Raw genomic sequence first — 21,563 nt, forward strand, 5'->3', positions numbered from 1 at the left:
GGCCCTGGTACATAAGTAATTTTTCACACAATTTGGATTCTCTTTGAGAGTATGATCAGAGAATGAATAAACAAGCAGTCTTGAATTCTCTCATAGCACTGAGATGAATGCCTTCAAATATAAAGAAGTTCTATTAATTTGACCGTTCATTCCTCTTTTTAGGGTGAGCTCTATGGAGAAGTTAAAAGCATAAACAATAACAGTAAATATATGTTCCTCCTTGCCAATAAATGGAATCTCATCCGCGGAAAACCCATAAAAGCAGGGGCCTGTAAATGTAACCCCACCTGAAAATAGCTCGGAACCCTCCACAGAGGAGTTTAATCACATTCAAGTTGATGGCAAAGGCTTCAGCATTACTGGGGGCTTCAATTAATGACAATGGCCATATACTACCTTAATTAGCGGATCTATGTAAGCAGAAAGTACTAATTACCTGTTTCCCTCTCCATCGTAGACCCACTTAGTTGATCTTAGGCCTTCAAAGTCAGATGCCCAGTAGTAGAGGCATGCATTCATGTGCAGGCAATATAGTAGGTATAATGTAGTTCTGATGACTCTGCAAAACCATATAAAATTTTTAGATAAACAGAAACAAAATGGAAAAGGTTAAATGGGCATCACTGAGGATGTACAGCATTTGAACTTAAAATCATCAATTTATTACATGAAGTGCATGTACATGCCACTATTGCAAATACATGTGAAATTCACAGATATGGGAGCATATGGGCAAGAGTGATTCAAGTTCCTGAAAGCTGCTACGGCCACTTGGCTTGAGATCCTAACCGTGACGATGTGGACTGGACAAAGACAAGGATGGCTCCTAGGGACTTTGCAGTCTCAGTGAGAATGAGACTTATCCAACAGATATATCTTATTATACCCCATCCAGACTGAGCAGAAGGAAGAGTGGTCAAGACCAGTGTTGTATTCAATGTAGGTCTAAAGTGGGGACCTTTTACCATACAATATGGGAGTGCTGTTTATACAACAGTATTGGGAATCCTTCCACAGGATTTTGTCCAGACCTCTTGGGCGAATGAGAAAACCTGAGTCCAACAATGGCTATTCTGAACCTTATTGATGCATGGGTAGGCCCAAGAGCAACAAGATTGTTGGTGGCAACATGACTATTACAGGCGAGGCGAGACATTGATTATCACTGACACTCAGAGAGCCCCCCCTTGCTTGCGGAATGGACTTGTGGTATAGACTGGTGTGCCACAGCAGAGGAGTCCATATATAAATCCAGGGGATGTCAACAGAAGCACAAAAAGTATGATGGGATTGGTGGCAATATTCTCAGGACTAATGGTGGATGATTTATATAAAAAATCTTTATATAACTTGAAATAATTTATTCACTTCCATTTTTACAAACAATGGCTTGTTGGCTTCTGTACACTGTTTGTGTGTTACATAACGTCATAAAACGTGTTTAAAAAAGATCCCTACCGAGAGTGACTAGACAAGAGAGCATAACTTGGATTTCATAATCAGTTGGTCAATGGCGTCTCAAGTGAAGTTGCCAATGAAACTGTATCTGTGTGGAATTGTGTAGCTGTTTACTGCACAGAGAGGAGGGCAGGAGTCTGAATTGAAACCATGAAACACATAGTCTACCGGACATGAACCAAATGTGAAACCTTTGCAGACATCGGTAAATAGGCTTGAGGCATAAAAGCATAGGGGTGGCGTACTGCTAAAAAAAAGAGCTTTTGATGTTAGCCTCTAGTGCTGTCAGTGAGCAGGATTTGTTGTTTTCTGACATCCCTCTCTATCTGCTCCCTCTGCCCTCACCTTAAAATCCTCTCTCCACTTTCAGCTTCTACTGGTGGAGATACATGTATTCCTATAGCATACATGATCATACTTCTTCCCTATGGACGAAGGCAAAGATGCAGCAAACCTTCAAAATGTCTGGCATATCTGCCTGAACGACGACTTATGTTGATGTATAAAATCTATGTTGTGTAGGTCACTTGTACACTTCTGGGCCTACACCTATAATTTTATAAGCAAGATAACCCTGCCTCTGGCTCTCTCCTATTCTCAACATCTTGCACAGACACACTAGCGCTTTGCACCAGATCAGATCTGCCAACTATCTGCAAGCCTGCATCTAGCTATATTATGGGAGCATGGTTTATCATAAGAAGGGCATCGAGATCCCCCACCATGGCTACCAACCAACCATAGCCCCACTTAACCAGGACTGTTTTCATCATGTTATATTTAATGTATTCCATACAACTGAAATGTTCACTACTGTTCTAACGCTATTTTTAGTATTTTATCGCACACATATGATAATAAAAATATGTGTATGTATGTATGAATAGCAGGAACATACATGCACTGCCCATGGGTGGCCTCCAGTTTAAATACATAAAGGAAGATGAGTTCCAGGGCAAAGAATCAGATACCTTCATATTTGAGATGACCTAAAGCCTACCTCGGTTGAGCATAGGTGAGTGTCTGAAGATGTAGTGAGCTAACTGGGTCATGAGAAAAGTAGGATCACTGACTGGATGTCCCTATGTACTATACAGAGGATAGGTAACTTGCATAAGCTTGGTGACATGCAGTAAGAGGAAGCCATTGACATCAATCCCCTTCCCTTGAGCCTCATTGATTGAAATAAATGCAGAAGTTCTGCGACTCTCCGGAAGTGGCTCATCCCATAGTTACGGTGAGAAGAATTGTGGTGGCTACATCAGCTTCATCGGTAAAACTAGGTAAGGGAAATGTCAGTGCAGGAATCTGAACACTTCATCTTCGTGGGGAACAAAGCAAAAAATATACTAATCAGGAATCTGAGGTCCAAGCACTTGATACAAGTCAATTAATAGACAAATTTAAATGGCCATGGCTCAATGATCCATAATTCTGGTGATTGACGAATAAGGCAACCTCCATTTTGGAGTGGATTGAGTTTGAGCCAGTTTTGTTGCACTCAGGAGGTGATAATTTGTAGATGTCAAGTTATCATGTCCAGGTTGAATTCTGTTCTTAACCTGTTGGTCACTCCTGCCTAGCGATGGTTCCAAAAGCTGTTTCTAGAAGCTCTCCAACCAACCTGTTGAACATCTGTTAGTATGTTTACACACTTATGCAGCACCCGCCCAAAACCACTTTGCCTACTCACATGTGCCAGTTTCCTTTTTCCAGTGCGGACTGGAACCACCTTTTCGCACTCTTAGTGATTATGTGCCACTGGGAATGTTCTGCCTATTTTCTAATTTATTAATTAGTTTTCTTTTATCTCCTCCTTTTTTCATCGATAGCAGCCCATGCCGCAATCGTTATTATAATCCATGCATGTCATGACAAACTTCAGCTCCTTGTGCATACCTGCACGCTATGTGCCTGCAAGCTATGTGCAACCATCCTAATGTTTCTGTTTGTTGCTTCACGCAGTAGATGATGGATTTTATCTGCAGAGGAAAAGCCAGTGGTTATGAATGGAGACTCAGAAAATTGTACAATATGGTATGGGTATTTATATAATGCTTACTACTACTTTCAAGCTACTGACGTGCTGTGCAGAAGAGAAGGATGCTGCTCAGTGGACACCCAATGTTAGTGCTTTAGGGCTAGATGTACGACCATTGGAAATTGCATTAATATTCATGAGTCGCAATTTGCGTGTCGCAATTTCCAATGTACAACATTGTCTGAGACACTGTTTGCAATTCCCAATGGGGTCGCAAATTGCATGTCTCATGAATATTAATGAGGTTGTCGCAATTTGCGACCCCATTGGGAATGGCGGGCACTCCCAGGGTTGGTGGCCTGCTGGGGTCAGCAGACAGCTCACAGGATTTTTGCATGCACAAACAGGTCTAAAACACATTTGAGGATGCAAAAATCCGTCATGCATCTGGCCCTTAGTCATACAGTTTGTCATGCTATTTTCATGTTATGTCATACATTTTCTAGTTTTCATCTGATTAATTTATTGTGCAATTCCTTACATATAGAGACTAAAGTTGTGTGTTTTGAGTTATGTAGAATGCTGCACACCATTTGAAAAATGCTTTCTTCTCCTGACAAGGTTCTCAATCACTTTGAAGATGTGCAGCATACTACTTCGTAAGATACTTACCACATTGGAGGCATTTGTCAAGGAAATTGCATTAACATTGGTCATGCTGTTTATCACACAGTTGTCACATAGTTTGTAAGTAGGTCGCTGAGCAATATGTCATGCAATCTGTAATGTACGGCAGTCAGAAACTGTCAAGCAATCTGCCATACCTTATCTCCTGAATAGATTGTGCATCTGTCAGGAAGTTAATTAGGTGACCGCACATGCAGTTGTGTGGTGTTCACATGTGCAGTCGGCAATATTATAGCTACCATGTAGCAATAGTGGTATCAATGATTACTGTATGCAGTCATCCCAGAAGAAAAAGAATCCTATCCTCTGGTGGTAGCACAAAGCCATTAGTAAGTGTAATATGGAGTCAACACAGGAGTAACAGAACCTAGCCCATGGCGGAAGTGCTAAATGAACCCGAAGTACAATATGGAGTCAACACAGAAGAGACAGGGTACCAGCCCCTGGCAACTGTGTCACCACGAAAGACCACGTCAAGTCTACACAGTAGCAACAAGATTCTAGCCCCTAAACCGGTGTTAAACCACAAGGGGATACCAAGAGTCCGAGTTGAGTAGATGATCTGTGGCTTAGCCTAAGAATTATTAAATTATTAGGTAGGCCAGGCTGTCAGATGAGGTGATGTTTAGAAGTGTCTGTTGGAGGAATGAGTTAGGTTTAATGAAGAGACAGTGAGAGAAAAAGAAGTGAAAGGACAAGAGTGAGGGCAGTCAAACCCACAGCTTAATGCTTATCTTGTAAATTCCATTCACCCATTTGTCATCAAGACATGGCAGTGCTTTCAGAGTTTGCCTACCAGGGTTGCTCCATGAGAGAAAAAGGAGACGTGCTTAGTATGCACTTGTTATCCACAGCCAGTAAAAATACCAACTATAGTCTCCTGGAGCAAAAGAGTAGCAGTACATGGTGTACACTGGTTGCAGGCAGACAGATAAATGCCCAGTGGGTCCACTCAGGAGCAACAAAACAGAAGAGCAACAAATGGAGTGAGTTTGATGCAGGCAGCCAGATAAATACCCATTGGTTGAACACTGGAGTGACAGTAGAACTATTGGTTTATAAACAGATGTAACACAAGTATTTTTACTGTTAAAAAGTTGTACATAATGAGGCTGTTTATGCATGGCAAATCCCATGATCCATGTGTGACGCTCACTTATGTGCTGAATAAGCATGGAGATGCACACCTACGAATTTTAGAGGTAACCTAGTCTTCTGATGCAGAGGTCAGCGGAACATGTAGAGTGTGGGTGCCGCTTAGGGCATGACTTTGTGGATGCAAAGCTTGAACTATGCGAAACACACAAGTAAATTCAATATAAACAAAAATTTCCAGTCAGGTGACTGAATGAGTGTGTTATAAAAATATTTGAGATGCCAAACATTGCTGTAATAAGAGGATTAGAGTAAGATATATGCTTAGCATAAATAACCTATAATAATGCTGAACATTCTGCTACAGTGATGTTACCTTTTTCTGTATAGTGGACATCAACCTAGAGTGTTGCCATTAGATCTAAGATCATCTGCATCCATTCCTTCAGTACATGAACATTTAACTGCACTTCAGATAATCCAGAAGTCTGCACAAGGGTCTTTAGGCAAACCAAATGCTACTTATATGTTCTACGCTGACATAAGGGGAAATCTGCCACTTAAATATACTGTAAGTGAAAAGGGCTGGTATTTGCAGAGACTTTGTATTTGAAAAAGAGCTTTTAAGTTACAACTCTACTGCCTACATTCCTGGAGCTGAAAGGAGGAGCTACAGTCACTGAAGCATGCGAGTATGGTGACTGGGCTACCCTTAGAAATTCTATGAGGATCTTTTAACAGGATCATCCTACTTGGAGCCAGCATTGTCACTACCTACTGCAAGAGTCATCATATTGCACAAAGACTGTGCCTTCACTGCAGCCACAAAATAATATTTCAAAAGGAAATACCCCAAACCGTTTCCTGGACTTTTGATAATGGATCAACATCTCCTGCCTGGAAAATACGTATAAAGGTGGGACCCAAATCATCCCACTTGGTTTTCCAGTTCTAGTTTATTTGTGACCTGGGAAAGGAGTGCTCTGCACCATACTCAAAGAGCTGCTGTGGTCCAGTGTTGATGTCTGTTTGGTAGCCAGTCATTCTGATGAGCAGGAACATCACCTAAAGTCTGCACAACCTGTTGGAGAGCTGTGGGTCTGCTTAGTGCCTAGAAGACTGCCTATCTGCTTACAGAGGGATGGAGCGTGCCTTCCCCTTCAGGAGCACAGACTATCCAGGAATACAAGCCCAGCCTTGTTCCCATAGTGTGGACCACCTGACAGAGCAAGAGCAGACATGTCTTCAAGAGTGTAACTGACACTAACCTGACCTATGAGGGGTCGTTCAGCATCCCTGCGTGGTTCATGTGGTGAATTGCATGAAGACAACCCGTGTTGTCTGGCATCCCCATAACATGACCAGAAGGATCTATTTTGCTATTGCCTGAAGTGCTGAGAGACCTGAAGGACCTCGTAAATGTCATGTCCCTCCCGTCTGCTGTGGCTGGCGCGCGAGACTGGTATGCCATGCGCGCGCCAGCTTTCCTTGGGGAAGACTACGAGGAAGTTCAGCAGTCTAGTTGTTTAGACGTGACCCGACTCGCACCAATCACGGAGCACTTCCGGGGGCGGACCTATTTCAACAGCGAAGCCGTCGGAATCGGGGCTTCGTATTGCAGACCCGAGCTACGTAGGAACGTGGCTCTAGCCAGCAATCGGACCCTGTCCGGACCGCGCAAGGGCGCCAACAAATCTCGGACCCCAGCGGCACGTGCATCCGCACGAAGCCGACAGCACCGTGTCCCTCAAACGCAGGAGCGCTTGAGAGGCAAGTCCACAGGTACTATTATTTCGGCGCAGGAGCGCGTTTATTTACATTGGCATTCCCGGCTCATGCAGAGGCACGGAGCCGCCTCATACTTTGCTGTGCAGCTGGTGCTCAGCACGGAGCTGACCAGTCCTTGAATATTTTGGCGCAGGAGCACGTTTATTTACATTTTGCATTAACGGCTCGTGCAGAGGCACGGAGCCACCTTGTCCTTTGAGGCTTCAGAGCTTGAGCACTTTCTTTTGCCCCACGCGTCCCGTTGGTATCACAGGGACGCGTTTCCTCTCCCTACACTTCTGCCATTTATACCAGGCCAGGAGGCCTTCAATGCAGAACCACACAGCAAGAGCAGAGGTGTATTGGTGTTCCTGGTGCGTCCTCGGTCTCATGGTCACTCGGCGCAGGAGCGCCTTCCCTAATCTCTGTTCGTGACTATTACTTCCCTGGCATTCAGGCCGCGGCAGATGGTCTTCACCGCACTGGGAGTGCTACGCCCCAGGTGACTATAGTACCATCTTTTTGACATATTATGCTTGTCTTGGTGGCTTGTGTTTGGCGTGTGTGATACCCATTTGCTCCATTCCTTAGGTTGCGTCCACCATCAGACCCCCAGTGGATCCAAGGGCAGGCCACTCCCGGCACCATCCCAAACTGTTTACGCCCTCCTCTGGCTGCCTCCCCCGTTCCCCTTCTTTGTCCTAGGTAGTATCTACCCTATCTGGTGGGCGAAGGGTGCCGGAGGGGGTTGTTCACGTCGTCTCTGCGGGATTACTCCACACAACAAACGGTAAGCAGTGTGGGGATCTGACAGAATACGAAGCCCACGTTGTGTATCCTGCCTGGACGACATGGACAACCCTACGGTTACGTTACAGGACATAGCCGTCATGCTTGCTAGTATACAAGCGGAAAACCGTAGTTTGCGACAAGACATATCGGCCCTACAAGGGCAGGTGGACACCGGTCCTACTGGGCCCTGGGGCCCAACTCCAACAGTCATGGCCAAGCAGGAAGGTTTAGTGAGGCCTTCCCTGTTTAACCATGTGGGTCCCGTGTCCTCTTCCTCCACAGCTGATTCGCCCATACAGGTCATAGCCCCGCATCATGCACAGTTAGGCACACCAGAACGCTTCTTCGGTGAGAGTTCGAAATACAGCATATTCCTCAATCAATGCCACCTTCACTTTATGGCCCGTGCTTCTGCCTTCCCGGATGACGCCTCCAAGGTAGCCTTTGTCCTCTCCTATCTGGGAGGCGATGCCGCGCAATGGTCCATACCCTTGGTAGAAAACGATGAACCTCTACTCTACAACTTTCCGGTATTCAAAGAAACCATGCGACGTATGTTTGCTCGTCATACGTTCGTCCAAGCCGCAGACAACGAACTACTCAACTTGAAGCAGGGCAACACTGATCTGCTACATTATATAACCACGTTCAACCGGTTGGTAGTAGACGCCCGATGGCCAGAGACAAAACAGGTGTCGTTTCTCTACCGGGGCTTGCGCGAGGAGTTGAAGGACCTCATCTTTCAAATAAGTGAACCACCAGAGGAGATTGGCCCCTTCATTGACATGGTAGTCAAGCAAAATTATCGACTCCAGGAGCGTCGGACTGAAAGATCAAAAAAGGGTGAGATCAGGCTCCCCATCTACATAGAGACCACCAAAACCCATGACACCACTGAGCCCATGCAGATAGGTGGCATCCGTGGCCCCCTAACCAGAGAAGAAAAAGAGAAGAGGCGAACCCAAAACCAATGCCTGTATTGCAGCAAGAGCGGCCATTTTGTCAGGGACTGTCCAGTTAAACCCCTCAAGCCGAAAGAGAAGACTCCTTTCGCTCTCCCCATAGCCCGAGGAGAGGGGCTGGGAAACAGGGCAACCCAGTAGCAAGCGGGGTCTGTCTACTGGGGTTGTCTGCTGAGAAAAAACAGACCCCTACCTCCCATAGCGTTCCTCGACACATGTACGTACCTGTGCTCCTGCAATCCCCCTCTGGTCTATCCTGGCATGTCACGGCGTTACTCGATTCAGGAGCAACAGGCAATTTCATTGACACCCGGTTCATGGCCAGCCTGGGCATGTCCAGCAGAGGGAAAAAAAAGCCAGAAACAGTCAAGGCCGTGGACGGCACGGACCTCACCTCGGGACTGATTTGCTATCAGACCGAAGACCTGGAAATGACGCTGGACAGCAAGCATACTGAGGTCATCACCTTCGACGTCTTCGACACCCCACAGTTTAAACTGATACTGGGGATCCCCTGGCTAACGCAACACAATCCTCACATAGATTGGGTGACCAAGGAACTCACGTTAACGTCAGCCCAGTGTAAGTCTTCTTGTTTCCCCTCTACAGAGCGACTCAACATCAGAACCGTGCAGGCCTGTGCCCTGCCGCTCCACGAGATAGGGACCATCGCACAGGGGGGGCATCCTTGTTGAATATCGGGATTTGATCCAAGTATTCGACAAGAAAGGCGCTAACACGTTACCCCCGCATCGAAGCTTTGACTGCAGAATCGACATCATTCCGGGATCCACGCTTCCCTGTAGCCGTGTTTACTCCCTCACCGAAAAAGAGAATGAACACCTCCGCAACTACCTCAAGGAATACCTACAGAACGGATTCATCCTTCATTCACGGTCTCCCGTCTCTTCTCCTCTCTTCTTCATGGCAAAGAAGGAAGGAGATTTGCGCACGTGCATAGACTTTAGGGCGATAAACGCCATAACGATAAAAAAACGGTACCCATTGCCTTTGATCCCTGACTTGTTGGACCAAGTGAAGGACGCAGCGGTCTACACAAAACTGGATTTGCACGGGGCTTACCATCTAGTCAGGGTCCGAGAGGGGGACGAATGGAAAACCGCCTTCCGAACACGGTACGGTTTATTCGAATATCGCGTCATGCCCTTCGGGCTCTGCAACGCCCCTGCTGCTTTCCAGTTTTTATCGATGAGGTGTTGAGGGAGTATATCGACCGTTTTTGTATCGTCTATATAGATGACATATTGATCTACTCAGCAACCAGGTCAGAACATATACCGCATGTACGGGCCGTTCTCCAGCAGCTTCAACAGCACGGCCTGTATGTCAAGCTAGAAAAAAGCGTTTTTCATACCACCACAGTGGAATTTTTGGGCCACATCCTAACCCCGACCGGCGTCGAGATGGACTCCACCAAGGTGAACACCATACTACAGTGGCCGTCCCCGGACCCCGTAAAGCAAGTCCAGAGGTTCCTGGGGTTTGCGAATTACTATCGTCGCTTTATCGCAGGCTTCTCCAAGATAGTTAACCCCATCACTTGCTTGTTACGGAAAGGCATACGGTTCTTCTGGAATAAGGAAGCCGAAAAAGCATTCCAGGTACTAAAATCATGCTTTACCTCAGCAACAGTTTTGAAACACCCCGATCCTAACCAGCCCTTCATCGTGGAGGCCGACGCCTCACAAAGCGCACTAGGAGGAGTATTATCACAAAGAGACCCCGGAACCGGTTTACTCCACGCCGTGGCTTACTATTCCAGGAAACTACAGCCAGCAGAATGCAACTATTCCATTTCAGACAAAGAGCTGTTGGCCATCAAGGCAGCATTTGAAGAATGGCGCCACTACTTAAAAGACGCCAAACACTCAGTGACCATCTTCACCGATCATAGAAACCTACAGTTCCTACGTTCAGCAAGGGCTCTAACCGCCAGACAGCTACAGTGGAATCTCTTTTTTAATGAATATGACTTCCGGATTACCTATCGACCAGGAAGGGAGAACGCCAAAGCCGACGCCTTGTCCAGGCTAGAAGAAACAGGAATCAACCTTCCGCCTACGGAGCCAGTACCCATTATACCTGAACATTGCTTCCAAGGAGCGATGATCACTTCCTCCTTTCTATCCCAACTACGCGGGGACCTGGAGCAGAAAAAACCAGAGGACTATACAAGAGACGTCCAGGGGATAACCGAACACGACGGATACCTGTACAAAGGAAAAAACTATTAGCTACCGTTAGAGAGTCACCAACAATGGGTATTGTTCCTGTGCCATGATAACCCCTTGTCCGGGCACCCCGGGTACCAGAAAACCAAAGACCTGATAGAAAGACACTTCTGGTGGCCTACTTCATCGTGGAGCTCCCCAAAACCAAGACAGGTGACACCACCATCCTCACCATTGTGGACCACCTCACCAAGATGGCGCACTTCGTGCCCCTCAAGAAACTACCCACCGCTGCCGAACTAGCGGTGGTCTTCGCACACAACGTGATCCGGCTACATGGCATTCCCTCCGTTCTGATCACAGACAGAGGGCCCCAGTTCGTGTTCCAATTCTGTAACGAGGTCTGTAGCTTTCTAGACCTGGAAGTACAATTGTCCTCCGCTTACCATCCCCAAACAGACGGGCAGGCGGAGAGGACCAACCAATCCATGGAACAGTACCTCCGTTGCTTGCTGCTCACCATCGAAAAAGAATGGTCCGAAGTACTATAGTTGGCAGAATATGCATACAACAATAACAAACACGCAGCTACTGGGGTGTCACCGTTCTTCTGTCTCCAAGGCCAACACCCCAGGACAACGCCATGGGAAGAAAACTGAACCAGCAACGTACCCACCGTACAGGCGTACCACTCCTTGCTCCGTGCCATATGGCAACAAGCCCGCTTTGAACTGGCCAAGGCAAAAGAGACCTACAAACAAAACACAGATAAACACCGGCAAACAGAACCCGACTACAAGGTGGGAGATAGAGTGTGGGTATCCATTAAAAACCTCAACACACATGGACCCAAAAAACTGTTACCACGCTTCGTGGGTCCCTTTCCCATAGCACAGGTGATCAACCGAGTTTCCATGAAAATAACATTACCTACCCAGATGAGGATCCATCCTGTCTTTCACGTTTCCCTCCTGCGACCCACTCACCCCGACTGTCTAACGACTGCGCCTCCACCTCCAGTCCTCGTAGACGATCACGAGGAAGATGAGGTCCGAGCCATCCTCGATTCCCGTAGGACTAGGGGTAGGCTTTTCTACCTAGTAGACTGGACGGGTTATGGCCCCGAAGAGCGGTCCTGGGAACCCCTGTCCCATGTCTGTCACGCACCCCGCTTAGTCCACGCCTTCCACATCCTGCATCCCCAGAAGCCGCGTCCTGCTACCCCTGTGTAACCGGAAGGGTGGGTCCCTTTTAGGGGGGGGGTCTGTCATGTCCCTCCCGTCTGCTATGGCTGGCGCGCGAGACCGGTATGCCATGCGCGCGCTAGCTCTCCTTGGGGAAGACTACGAGGAAGGTCAGAAGTCTAGTTGTTTAGACGTGACCCGACTCGCACCAATCACGGAGCACTTCCGGGGGCGGACCTATTTCAACAGCGAAGCCGTCGGAATCGGGGCTTCGTATTGCAGACTCGAGCTACGTAGGAACGTGGCTCGACCAGCAACCGGACCCTGTCCGGACCGCGCAAGGGCGCCAACAAATCTCGGACCGCAGCGGCGCGTGCATCCGCACAAAGCCAACAGCACCGTGTCCCTCAAACGCAGGAGCGCTTGAGAGGCAAGTCCACAGGTACTATTATTTTGGCGCAGGAGCGCGTTTATTTACATTGGCATTCCCGGCTCGTGCAGAGGCACGGAGCCGCCTCATACTTTGCTGTGCAGCTGGTGCTCAGCGCTGAGCTGACCAGTCCTTGAATATTTCGGCGCAGGAGCGCGTTTATTTACATTTTGCATTAACGGCTCGTGCAGAGGCACGGAGCCACCTTGTCCTTTGAGGCTTCAGAGCTTGAGCACTTTCTTTTGCCCCACGCGTCCCGTTGGTATCACGGGGACGCGTTTCCTCTCCCTACACTTCTGCCATTTATACCAGGCCAGGAGGCCTTCAATGCAGAACCAGACAGCAAGAGCAGAGGTGTATTGGTGTTCCTGGTGCGTCCCCGATCTCATGGTCACTCGGCGTAGGAGCGCCTTTCCTAATCTCTGTTCGTGACTATTACTTCCCTGGCATTCAGGCCGCGGCAGATGGTCTTCACCACACTGGGAGTGCCACGCCCCAGGTGACTATAGTACCATCTTTTTGACATATTATGCTTGTCTTAGTGGCTTGTGTTTGGCGTGTGTGATATCCATTTGCTCCATTCCTTAGGTTGCGTCCACCATCAGACCCCCAGTGGATCCAAGGGCAGGCCTCTCCCGGCACCATCCCAAACTGTTTATGCCCTCCTCTGGCTGCCTCCCCCGGTCCCGTTCTTTGTCCTAGGTAGTATCTACCCTATCTGGGGGGCGAAGGGTGCCGGAGGGGGTTGTTCACGTCGTCTCTGCGGGACAGTAAATGCCCCCACCAGCTGGAAGGTTGTGATTGCCGAAGATGAGTGCTGCTGAGGCCTGCTGTGCTGTTTTTCATGCGATCCAATATGTGGGCCTGCTGCCTGCAATCCTGCACACACTGAGTGAGGCACAGATTATGCAACCGACCTCTGTGCCCAACCACATCCAAATGAACTAGTAACGTGATTTAGAGATATCTGTAATTTTGCCATGCTTTCTCCCCGTACTTAACACAGCAAGACAAAATTCCAGACTTCAATCCCATTGAGGACATGGTGTTCCTAGGCGAGATGGGTGTGCAATATATTACAGCATATATCGCACATTGATCACTAACAGCCACACCACACTTAAAAAGACTAGAGATGCCTGGCAGGAACATTTGGGTCCACCTGATGAAGACGACTGGGTTGAGGCTCTTGAGTCCCCACACGGGGCGGCCACTGCTGTGCGCCTTCGTCTTATAAAATTTAAATATCTCCGCCGTTTATATTTCACTCGCTACAGGCTTTGGAGCGCCGGGATGATTGCACCCCCCCTTGTGTCTGTTCTGCGGAGTGGCCGATGGCACTCTCCTTCACACGGTATGGGAATGTACTGCATTATCGAGGTTTTGGCGTGGGGTACTGACCTGCCTCTCTGAGGTGCTGGGGTGGGACGTTCCACGGTCACTGCGTTTAACTATGCTTTACATTACGGAGGGAATTGGAGGTAAAAGGTACAAAAGACATCTGCTATACCTGGGTATCACTCTGGCTAAGCGTGACATCGCTAAGGCTTGGAAAGCGACTTCTCCGCCATCTGTAGGGGCCTGGAAATGGGGCCTTGACTTTTTCCATGGGGCTAAAACTACCAATTTTTAAGGCTCAGGGATGTCCCCAGAAACACCTGAAGATATGGAAGTGGTGGGCTGATTATCGGGGTCTGTATCTTGAACCTATCCCCCCGCGCTACAAAATGAAGATCTGCCATAAAGGCCTAATGCTGGGTACTAATATTGAGAATATTTTATACCTGTACTCAAATGTTACGATTGGAGATTTTGTACGATAACATATATATGGACTTTGTGACACCGATGTTTCTAGTTTCTAATGTTTGTTTGCGTTTAATTCAGATTTTCGCATATTCCTATTTTTGACAACTGTATATTGTAAAAGTTGACATCTTTACCATTGCCATGATTGTATACAATGTGCTGCCCAGGTGTTGCCTGGGCCTTTGTTTCTGTCAACAATAAAATCTGTTGTGAAAAAGAAAAATGCAGTTTATGAATCAGGGCCTTTGTATGGAGGTCAGCCCGTAGAATACACTTCAAAGGAGAACAACCCCAAACCATTCTGAAAATGTAGACAGACGATCCACATTTCCTCTCTGCTTTTACTGTTTAAAAATGGGACCCATTCACCCACTTGTTGTTCCAGTTTCAAGTTCTCTATGACCAAGGAGACAAGTGTTCCACAGCGTACTCAGAGGAGTGCTGTGCAACCAAAGCTGGTGTCTTCCTGACAGCCAACTTCCCAGAGGTCAACTGAGTCTAGCCTTGCTGGAGAACTGTTCCCCTAAGCTGAAGTGCTTAGAAGTCAGCTGCCTGCCTACTGAGGGAAGAAAGGAGTCTGCCAAGCTTGCAGGAGTGACTCTCCACAGGGAGTGAGTTGCAGTGTGGATCTGTCAGAAGAGGACGGCCACAAAGCGCAATCTGCATGTCCTGTATCGGTAGGCTCCAGACTCTCAGCTGCAATTCCTGGCGGGAAACGTGAAAAAATAGTATGACAAGAGCTGCTGTGCCTACATCAAAAATATCCCCTGATCTAAGCTGCTGTGTCTGCATCAAAAATATATTTTGCAAAAACAAGGGAACCCAAGCAATCTGGAAGGAACCTTGGGTGTGAAAATTTATATAACAGCGGTCCGTCACAATTTAGAATTATATCTGTAATTAGCACAGAGATGCAATGATGTCTAAGTTCATACATCCAGATGGATATTATGATTTATTTTGAAAAATACACAAAGACATACAAGTGAGACCGTTTACAACGAAAAATGTAGTTACCAAACTCATGCAAAAAACATACAGAGTAGCACCATAGTACATATTAGTAACAAAAAGTATAGGTTTGTGTCAAGGTGCTGAAGTCTATGATGTTTCCATCCCTTAACAAGATACTGGGATCATGATCAGGACATAGCAATTGATGCCTGAGGAGAATCCCAAAGGGGAATGATTAGCCGGTCCCACATGGAGTAAGTGCAGGGGTTCCAGGATATCTCAGTCAGGAAATTTCAATGTCAACTTGATTGACATACAATATGCCAGGAAGTAATTATTAACTACTGCTGCCAACGGAGCCAAGGCATGCCCTAATGGGGGAATTGCCATTAGAGATCTAAGGGATATAACAATCGAGGGAAAAGATGTATGCAGGACTGGAGTTTCGGTGAGAGACCGCTCTTCCTGCATGCATCAAAAACGCAGCATGAACTAAGGCTCTGTATGTGACCTTCGGTACCTGCATCAAAGCTGTGCCTGCATTAAAAATGTACCCAAGAAAGTTCACAACCTGAAACTGCAGCATGATAAAAGCCACAGTTGCCAACCAGCAAGTGAGCCATGTGCGTGGACTTAACTCCTGACTGAGCCCAGCCGAACCACCTGGTGAACTTGGGATTCCCAGAATCAGCTGTCTCTCAGAGCTAGGAGCAGCTATATCACCACAGACGTGACCTCCTGAGGTCTTCGTATACGTACATTGTACTTGCAGTCCCCGATGACTATCCAATTATGCATCTGGATAGATTGACATAGAAGGGGGTGGGGGAATGGTTATTATCTTTAAATAAATTTTTCAATGCACCTTACCCACTGAAAAATGTAGTCAAGCAGAAGCTTTAGGGTTCTCTCTACAAATCTCACCTAGTTTTTCAGGCATACTTATTTATCATCTTCCTGGTGCAACTGGGAAGTTTGTGAATTGTATAGGAGAAGCGCTGGCTCCTTTTTGTGTTAAATTTGCTGATTTCTCAGTTTTTGGGTAATTTTAATCTGCAGGTGGATAACCTAAATGATTTGCATGCTGGTTGTCTGGTGGGAACTCTGGATGCATTAAATATTCATCAATTCATCATGTATCCTACCCATACGGCTAGCCATATTACTGATTTAGTCTTTCAAATCTCAGCCTGATTATAGAGGGGCCTCATGGCCCCATAGTCAGGATGCCTCACATTCTCATCACATTCTAACTTCTCATGAGCCGAAAAACTACCATAGGTAAAGCTTCATTTGGGATGGCGCAGAGTTGGAAATTAAATAACAAAAATTACTTTGTAGTGGCCTTGCAGAGTTCCCACCTGGAACTCTCTGGTCCTCCTAATGAGGCGTGGTCCTCAGGTACCACCTGGCTCTTGTGTGCAGCTGAGCAAGCAGCCCCCTTCGTTTTATTCATTCTTCTCGCAAAAGTAAGATCTGTGCCTTGGCTTTCACCAGACCTTGCTCTAGAGAAAAAGTGTTGCAACATTGATGTATGAGATATAGTGAGGAGCATAGACCATTAATAAGCAGGCCTTAAAAGAGTATCAGAGAAAGATTAAGATAGTGCAAGTAGAATTTTATTTCTGAAAAAGTCTGAAAGGCAGATCAATCTGGGCATGAAACTTTCAGGATTGTAAAAAGTTTGGTGGCTTTTGATATTATCTCTCACCAGCTCTTGCATTCTAGATCTGCCGATTTGGGGATTGGTGTCTTCAGCTGGACACAATTCTTTCTATCTGATAGGGTACAATTGGTGTTTTTGAAGCCTTACATTTCAGCACCTAAGGAAATGAAATTTGGAGTCCCCCAGGGCCCCTCGTTGAGTCCTACATTGTTTAACATGTACATTACACCTCCTGCCCATCTTGTTGAGAAATTTGGATTGAAAGTGATTTGTTACGCAGATGTTACCCAGCTTATCTTCTCCTTTAGGAAAGTGGGCCTGATTGAGCAGGCCTTATTCAAAACATGTCTGTTAGAGGTGGTAAGCTGGATGAATGGGAACTGTTTTAAAGTGTAATGTGCCTAAAAAGGAGACCCTTCTCTTTGGCCATTCTGCTTTTGAGTGGCCCAATGACAAGATGCTGGAGGAATTTGGGCCTCCTCTTGTGGGAAGGAACTTGTTAGTTAAGTTTGATAACATTCTTTCCTTTGGCCATCAGATCTCTTCTGTGGCAAGGTTATGTTTTGCCTTGTTTTGGCTTTGAAGAAAACCTTGGAATTTGTTTCCCTAGATACGAGGAAAACCATTGTGCACGCATCCATCACTTTTAAACTGGATTATGGCAATGCCTTCTATCTGGGTTTGCCATCGTACCTGCTCAACTGTTTGCAAACTGTGCAAAATGCTGCCGCCCGATTAATCTTGGAACTTCCCAAAATGCAATTGACTCATCCTCTGCTGAGAAAGCTGCATTCGCTTGCTATTAAAAAGTGTACTATCTGTAAAGCCTTAGATCTTTCTTTTTGTGCTTTTTTTCATCGCTCGGCCCCTACATATATTTGTAAAAGGCTTCGGCACTACCAGCCCAGGCTTGCCTTCAGATCAGAACACGTTTAATTGCTAGAATACCAGTGGTTCCACCTGAGTAATAGGGGCAGCCGCTCTTTCATGGTCTTGGCTACCAAGGTATGGAACTCGCTTCCTCTCGCCTTGCAACGCCTTGAGAAGGAGAGTTTGTTTAGATCTCAGCTGAACACTTGGCTCTCTGACTTGGACTAACCTGTGTATTTGACTGGTGGTTCCTGCCTTGAGTCTGAGCGCTGGTATGCCTTCGGCAGCTATGCATTATATAAATCTGATTGAGTGATTGGAGGCACGAGGAACTGCCGGTTGGTGCTCACTCAGAGGAAGGGGAACAGCCACCTGAAAATTCTAACCTAAACACATACTGAGAGACTAGCTGGCTGAGGAACTGAACTGTGAATAGACTGTGCACATTTATGAAAGTACAGGGGTAATCTGCATCTGAGCCTAATCATGCCTGATACTGACCAGACTAGGAAAAAACACAGACCAAAAAAGGGGGACTAGTGACAACAGCTGTACGAGGGGCAGACATCACCCAGGACACTAAAACTGCATCATATGCATTCTCAATGAACAATAGTGTGCATTGAAGCACTTGTCCAGAGGAAAGTCAAGCACTGGATTGGGCAATCATTTATAGTGCTGATGTCTATTTGTTGAGGGGTGAGCTTAAGCCTGCCCACAGTGCTTACCTGAGAATCCTGTGATTGCTCGCCATCACTACCACTGAGAGTCAAGTGCTGAATGGGTTGTATCTGGTCCAGTTTGCAGAACAATAGTAGGATGAACCCTGGGACATCGGAAGCAAGTTACCTCAACACCCATGGCTAAGGTGCAGTAGCCCCTGAATGCCCCATGGCCCCCTTGAAAGAGCTCTAACAGTGAGGTTCTTTGAAAGAGGCCTGAGGCCTGTGAGTGAAAATGCAAGAGGCACCTCGTGAGGTAGCCAATCAGCGTTGTAAGTGCTTGCTTTCCCTTGCAGATGTGTTTCTGTGAGTGACTTCACAAGTAGCTCTCCGTTTGAGGTCCTATCATACCATGGTCCATCTGCGACCTTATCTGACACTGCACCTGAAGGCCACCACGCCCAGAGCCCACACGACAAGCTACAGAGAAAACGTGGTCTCTCCTACATGTCCACAACCGGCCCAAAGACCACTGCAGCTCTCTCTTGTTCAACCTTCCTCTGCAACTGTGACTCTCAAGATCTGGCATCCTGACTAAGTGTATATTCTCGAACCACTGCAGAGCAATAACGCACCAGCCTGACTTCTACTGCTAAAAGACTGTATCCTGCTGCTGTGATTCCCCTGTGTTTACAGCTCCGACAGGCCCCAAAACCTGCAACTTTAAAAAATGACCATAAAATATATGATGCACATTCACACTAGTCTAAAATTAGAAAGCAGGCAGGTCACTTGCTGAATCCTAAATTAAATTTGTATAATTGTAACCCTGATTCCACGAGGGTCTCTGCCCACCACTGCTTATCATAGTAAAAATAATAATAATAATAATAATAAACCACTTATAAAAGTGACTGGTTACACCAACTGGTGTCCCCGTGCTGGAAACCACTCCCTCGAAGGCTGGATGGAGCAAGAGCTGTGAAACATGGGCAAGACGGACACAAGCCTCACAGCTGAAAAAGCCAAGTTTTCAATCTTTTTCGGAAAATGTTTCTTGATGGCTGGCTCGGAGAAAGAGGGTTAATGCATTCCAGTATTTGGCTGCCAAGTAGCCGAACGAGCGTGCACCCATTCTTTCTCTTTGGACTTTAGGGACTTTAACCAGGTGAGCACCAGTTGACCTGAGATGACGAATCAGATTAAGGGAGGTAAAAAGATCATGGAGATAGCTGGGTCCTTTGCCCAGCAGACACCGATGGCAAGAGCACAGGGCTTTAAAAATAATTATTTGATTAATAGTCAGCCAGTGCAGGGAGTTAAGGGCTTTCGCAGAGGAAGCTCTCTTAAGTAACTTAAGGACTAGGCGTGCTGCCGCATTCTGGATACGTTGCAGCCTGTCAAGAATTCTTTTTGTTGCTCTGAGATTAAGGACATTTCCATAGTCCAACTGTGACGTTACAGGAGCATGAACCAGGGTTTTCCTGGGTGAGACAGGGAGGATGTCCAAGGTTTTTCTCAACATTTTGAGAATTCCGAAACATTTCCCTGTAACCTTCCTAGTCTGGGTCTCAAAGGAGAGTTTGGGGTCCAGCCAGACTCCTAGATTTTTGGCTTCCTCCTTTGGGATGGGTGTAGGGCCCAGAGTCTGGGGCCGCCAAGCTGAAGACCAGATGGAAGGGGACTTCCCTACAACCAGGACCTCGGTTTTGCTGCCGTTCAACTTGTGGCAATTACTTGACATCCAGGAAGCGAGGTCGCTCAGGCAGGAAGAAAACTGGATGGCTGCTTCTTTTGAGTTATGAGACAGGGTGACAACAAGCTGCGTGTCATCCGCAAAAGGCACAATGGTGACATTGTGTCTTTCCACAGTCTCCGCCATGGGTCTGCTGTAGAGATTAAAAAGAGTTGGGCTCAAAATCGAGCCTTGTGGGGCCCCTAGTTAGAGTGGAATGCTTTTAGAAATGTGTGGGCGATGCGCAACTTGGAAGATGCCATCCCGGAGAAAGAAAAACATCCATTTTAGAGCTACTCTCTACAGCCCACCTGACCTAAGTCACTGCAAGAGCAGTTTGTGGGATACCATGTTGAAGGCTGCGCTGAGGTCCAGTAGGACCAAAGCTACAGGCTGACCTTCATTCGCACGCCTGCATAGTGTCTTCGTGGCGAGGACTAATGCTGACTCCGTAGAGTACGTGGCTCTGAATCCTGATTACGTGGGATGGTATAGGTTGTTCCGAATAATATGCGCTACCAATTGTGTGTTTACCACCTTCTCTGCTATTTGAGAGAAGTAGGGCAGGAGTGAAATAGGGTGCATGCTATCCAATAGACCAGGATCTGCTGATGGCTTTTTCTTTAAGGGAGGACAATTGCTTGCTTCCACTTACTCAGGACCTCACCGCAGCAGGAGAGCTCCAGGAGTTGCTGTACATAGGGCAGTATTACATCTAGACCTTCCCTAATGATTTTAGGCAGGGTTGGGTCCACTGGGGAACTGGATTTGATGCTTAGAGCTACACCTTTTTAAATCTTCCAATGAAGGGGGAGAACTCCGAGAGGTAATTGGTCTCAAACACAGGGATGCTCTCGGATTGGGAAAATGTGCTGTTACCGGCCTCATCATGAAAGGAATCATATATGTTGGATACCTTCGTAGCAGGCAATCTGGTTACACAACTCTGGAGAACTAATGGCATAGTTCTCTCTAGGAAGGATACATCTTTAAGGATGGTGAACAGTTCTTTAGAGAAGTGTCTGCCTGCTCTATTCTATCATAGAAAGCAGCGCGGATTTTCTTAATAAGAGAATGGTAGTTCTTTAGTTCTAACTTGCATGCAGCCTTATTGCTATTGGAGAAATCTTTCCTCCACTGGCGCTCTTAAGCTCTTGCAGGGTTTTTTAACTATCATCAGATCTTCATTTAACCATGGCACCAATTTGGTTTGTCTCTGAGGGATATTAGTAGTCCATGGAGCAACTGCATCCAATGGTTCAGCAATCCACTTGTTCACTGCGGCATTAATATCCTCTCCCAATTGAGGATGACTCTGC

General features: G+C 46.7%; 1 protein-coding gene across 1 annotated transcript in view; it reads right to left on the reverse strand.

Moving 5' to 3' along the window:
* Positions 1 to 21,563, reverse strand: part of CNGB1 (cyclic nucleotide gated channel subunit beta 1) — a 958,531-nt gene that overhangs the window by 255,980 nt on the left and 680,988 nt on the right. The window contains exon 31 of the mRNA XM_085637063.1: positions 437 to 559. Coding sequence (XP_085493189.1) covers positions 437 to 559 — 123 coding nt within the window. The remainder of the gene's footprint in view (positions 1 to 436; positions 560 to 21,563) is intronic.

This window comes from Triturus cristatus, chromosome 12 (assembly GCF_964204655.1).
Source record: "Triturus cristatus chromosome 12, aTriCri1.1, whole genome shotgun sequence".
NCBI classification, from domain to species: domain Eukaryota; kingdom Metazoa; phylum Chordata; class Amphibia; order Caudata; family Salamandridae; genus Triturus; species Triturus cristatus.